This window comes from Amphiura filiformis, chromosome 16 (genome assembly GCF_039555335.1).
Source record: "Amphiura filiformis chromosome 16, Afil_fr2py, whole genome shotgun sequence".
NCBI lineage: Eukaryota > Metazoa > Echinodermata > Ophiuroidea > Amphilepidida > Amphiuridae > Amphiura > Amphiura filiformis.
In genome coordinates, this window is record NC_092643.1 from 43,992,391 (window position 1) to 43,997,406 (window position 5,016).

The 5,016-nt window shown below is 35.9% G+C and overlaps 1 protein-coding gene across 1 annotated transcript in view; it reads left to right on the plus strand.

Annotated features, from left to right (window-relative positions):
• Positions 1 to 2,322, plus strand: part of LOC140136046 (neuronal acetylcholine receptor subunit beta-4-like) — a 96,439-nt gene extending 94,117 nt beyond the window's left edge. The window contains exon 6 of the mRNA XM_072157746.1: positions 1,346 to 2,322. Within this exon, the coding sequence (XP_072013847.1) occupies positions 1,346 to 1,555 (210 nt within the window). The 3' untranslated portion in view covers positions 1,556 to 2,322. The remainder of the gene's footprint in view (positions 1 to 1,345) is intronic.
• The last annotated feature ends 2,694 nt before the right edge of the window (positions 2,323 to 5,016 follow it).

Here is a 5,016-nt window from a genome sequence, read left to right on the forward strand (position 1 = left end):
AATATCTCGCAAGAATTTATGATACATTTCATTCTAGCAGAACGGTCATATTCATTATTCAATTCCAGAAAAAGTATTTTTCGATCGTCAAATTGTTCGCTGGTCTGTTAGTCTAGTGTGAGATAACATGACTGCATGGTTGAAACGTACCATGATAAGCACAGTTCACGACTACTAATATCATGAGTACAGACTATAATTATGTAAAGTTGTATTTTCTTTAACCTGCCAATTTTGTGAATTGTAAAATATGTTTTGCTGAGTAAGTAAGAATTCACAGCCGAGGACTTACATACAATCACAAACCATGATATAATTTACAACTCCGTTGTCACACCTTATAACGTCCCTCTTGTGATGCTTACATACTCTACGAGCTACGCCCTTAATGCTCTGAATGCTAGCCATAGGCGTCAACATAAAAAGCCCAAATTTTGCGATATTTTCTCAAAATATCAAGAGCTATATCAGGAACCTCTGAACCAAAACTAGGCTTGTTTGTACTCATTTTAATGCATTTCTCATGCTGATTCCAAATATGGTCATGAAAATGTACAATTGTATTTTTTTTTAATTTTTAAATAAAATTTGAAACTTATCGTCTGCAGTCGACACCAGCGTGACAAGAGTTAAAGAAATTATGGGTTACGGCAGTGACGCTATACCATTCAAAACATGGCAGCCATAATATCGACGAGCTGTAGGCATGATGATGCCGATTTGACATGCAGGGTTTCATTCCTGATACTGATTACCAGTGTCGTATCGGCAATTAATGGCCGACCAAAATGGAAATCCAAGACGTGGCACTCTTGATTGTGTCATAAATTATCGAAAGCTGATGAAGGTATTCAATATACCACACAAAAACCGTTCTAACCTATAAATTGGAAACCTTAAGGGGTACTACACCCCTCGATAAATTTGTGTCTATTTTTGCATATTTCTCAAAAACTAATAACACAGTGGTAACAAAAGTTATGTATATTATAGGGGCAAGGAATCCAATTACTATACTGGAATTTCAGTGACCCAAGCCAAGCGGTTCGTTATTTATGATAAGAAATAAGGTACACTTAGGATGTACCTCATTTCTTATCATAAATAACGAACCGCTTGTCTTGAATCACTAAAATTTCAGCGTAGTAGTTGTATTCCTTGCCCCAATAATATACATAACTTTTGTTACCAGTGTGTTATTATTTTTTGAGAAAAATGCAAAAAATAGTCACAAATTTACCACAGGGGTGTAGTACCCCCTTAATATCGATATGTGTTGTATGTATGATGATGCCTATTAAATCCAAATTTTGACCAATTTCTCTATGTTTTTCCCTCAATTTAGGCGGTAGAGGAGTGGAAATTCGTGGCTATGGTAATTGACCGTATCTTCCTATGGATGTTTAGTATACTATGTCTATTTGGTACACTTGGACTTATTTTGAACGCACCTATGTTGTGGGAAGCAAGCAATATGCATCCAGTGGTAAACTATACTAAACCAGAGGTACTTTCTACTATCAAATACAACCAATCATACCGCCCAGATTTCTGACGTTTACAGGGCTCTATTTAACTTGACGTTGAATAACATGTGTGTGTTTTCATTAAATGCGCTGTGGAGGAGAAAAGGAAGAAAGGGAGGACGGAAGGAAGGAAGGAGGGAAGGAAGGAAGGATGGGACAGCAGGTTTTTTTTTTTCTTCGGACATGCAAGCACAAATTTAATGAGGATAATTGGAAAATGATCCAGCCATGCAACGATATGTGTTGGACAGAAATGGCACCAATAATTTGTGCTACGTTGAAACCAAATGGCACGTTGTGCCAAGTTCACTAGTGCTTCCACATTAACATCGACATCAACAGCAGCAGCAGCAGCAGCATCATCAGCAGCAGTAGCAGTCGCCACAGCCATAGCAGCTATATTACAGTAGTAGCCGACGTAACGATCAGCAAACCTACTCAGTATTTTAACACAATCTTATAGTAATAAAGCTTAAAATATATGCAGACTTTTCAATTAAAATAATCTATTCTCGCTTGTTGTATAATATAAACATATTGACTACCTGGCCGTGTTATATTAAGTTTTGTTCAATTTCTACCATTACTATGAATACTCAAACAAAATATTGCTTTAACGTGGCCATGCACTTTCAAAAATGCATGAATTAAAGGTGTTGTAACTTGTTCATTTGTACTAAAAATTACCTTTTTTAGCCAAAAATGGTAAAAAGCTGTTCCTGGAATGGCTAGATCCCAAAAAATACACGTAAGCCAAATTTGGGCTTTTTACTTTTACTATAGTGTGTTTCCTAAAATATGGTCAAAATTGTGGTGTTGGGGGAGAGGTTGTGATTTTCATTAGTTTTGTTTTTACACCAAATCTGTGTTTAGATTTATTGACTAATTTTCCTTCCAAAAATGAATACTTTTACACATTCGAATTTATAATTATTTTAAAAGTTACAGCACTTTTAATTAATGCATTTTTGAGGATGTACAAACCTCTTATGCTTTATACTCAGTTGCGCGTGATATTTATTTACATCTTTTGCAAGGGCAGTGGTAATGAAATTCAAGTGTTCGAATTACGAGTGATACATATTGTAATTGAAATTTCAGATTAATCAGATTTTGCAATAATTAATCGTGTTTGAAATCTTACGTATTGTTCATGTAACGTGTACTTGGTGTAATTGCGTACTTTTGCTTACTCTTTCCAAAGTCATGGTGTAGACCTATTTCAGTTTTTAAAAATAATACAAAATGAACATCTCATGACCCTTTTACAGTGGTTTACATTTGACCTTTCTCGTCAGGTTTAACTACGTTTTTTTTTTAAATATGAAACAAGTTTAATTTAAAAACCAAAGCGAGAATGTCCACGCTTTGCAAAAATATTCTCACTGTGTATGTGTGTATTTTAAAATGTCCTGGACATTTTTAAATAAAATAGACCCCGCACACCCCTACTTAAGATCTGCAACCGAGAACCTTTTTCGACTAGAAAAATCCAACCAAACCGTGGACCCCGGGGACCTAAATTAACCGCCCAACCGAGGACAAACAGCGAGCACACCAGGCTTATTACATACCAGTGCTAGACCCCCTACCGAACAAACATTGGTTTAAACGGCGACTTATACACTGCTTTGCATGTTCGCTGATTCCGGCAACCACGGACGTCCTCATTTAGGCGGTAAAAGTCAGATTAAGGTCCGCGGTTGCAGGTCTTTATAAACGCACTCGACACATCCACCATACATCCACCACATACGGTCCCGGCACACCCCGTGCTTATATACACATCCCACACACAAAATCACAAAAACCTTGATGATATAACATACCCAAATCATCCGGCCCAACGAAATACTGACAAGAATACATGAAATTCATAAACATTAATAATGAATATTCAGCTTTGTAAAGTTCCACACATCCCACACACAAAATCACAAAAAAAGCTTTATGGAAATAACATACACAAATCATCCGGCCCAACGAAATACATGAAATTCATACAAAAATAATAATGAATAATCAGCTTTGTTAATTAAAGTACAAAGTGTGTATAATTAGTAACTGTTTTTAAATAGCAATAAGTATATTACTATATTTTGGCTAATTGATTTTTGCCATGATGGCGATTACATGGCCAGGAGCGAGTCAATACCGGTAAACATGCTGAAGATTCATAATGGTGTCAGTCTGTGCATTAGATATATCTGGCCACACGGACAGCTAGCCTGTCAGAATACGCTCATGATTATTTTCCAAGTAGGAACTCAACGAGGTCGTACGAATCTCAAATTAGTCCAACTACAAGACGGTGCTGGCGCCAGTGGTTTAGGTTAGGAATCGGTTTAATATTTTCAAATAATTTGTTCGTTAATATCTTTTTGTTAAATTATTTATTATCTTTTTAGATATTGCTAAGTAATCATCAAGCTGTATGGCATGTTATTGCAACTAAAGAAACAAAAAAGGAGTCCGCACATGTGTAAGACAAGAAAAATCGCACGCAAACCACTCACCAACCAGCCATCCTAATATCCACACCCTACAACCCCACCCTGTCACACACACCCCTACCCCATTCGGCCCACACACCCTTAAATTGACATGTTCATACAGTGCACATTTACATACACACCCCCACCCCTACCACACACCCCACTCACCCACTCGTCACACATCCGTCATACAGTGATATATATACAGGGATTTACCCCCCCCCCCCCCCTTCCCAACCACAACACTCATATTTTTTCTTCATTTTAGAAATACACACTTATATCTTGTGATATAATAATCCTACTGGATAAAACAATAATAAAAATGCAATTGGAAATGTGTAATTATAGATGTTGAAGCTCAGGTCGGTCAGGTAACATGCCCGTAGGTTTAACGAAGCTTTATGTGACGGTTTTGTGACAAATTATTTTCGGGAAGCTAGGCAGAAAAGCTGCTATGCATTTTATTCTTCCTATACTCTTTCATAATAAATAATTGTATTTGTTGATGACGCACTGCATTTTTTGTAATATCGGAAAAAAATGATACTAAACATCTAAAGTCTCGTGCATCTTAGAATAGAATTGAAGTAGTTTTATTATTTGTTAATTTATTTCGTTTTTGTTTGGGTTTGGTGTTTTTTATATAATCTTTAATACATGTAATATCTTTGTAATATAATGATATCTCTATGAATTGTATATCTATATTCGTAAAGGTATACTCACCGAAGGGCTATGCACTTTTCGGGATTTTGTTTATTAGGAAAAAATAATGGATGAATTATGGATCCAAAAGATCGAGAAGGTGTTTAACTTCAAATCATTACTGATATTTGTCTCGTCTGCAAAGGTTATTCATTTTTCATCTCAAAATGTTTACTATCTATACCATGCCAATGTTAATATCTATTACACCGAAGGCAAAAACATCTTTGTATGTTTGCTTATTTCAAATTGTAAATTGCATGACTCTCTGAACTTTGAACTTTGAC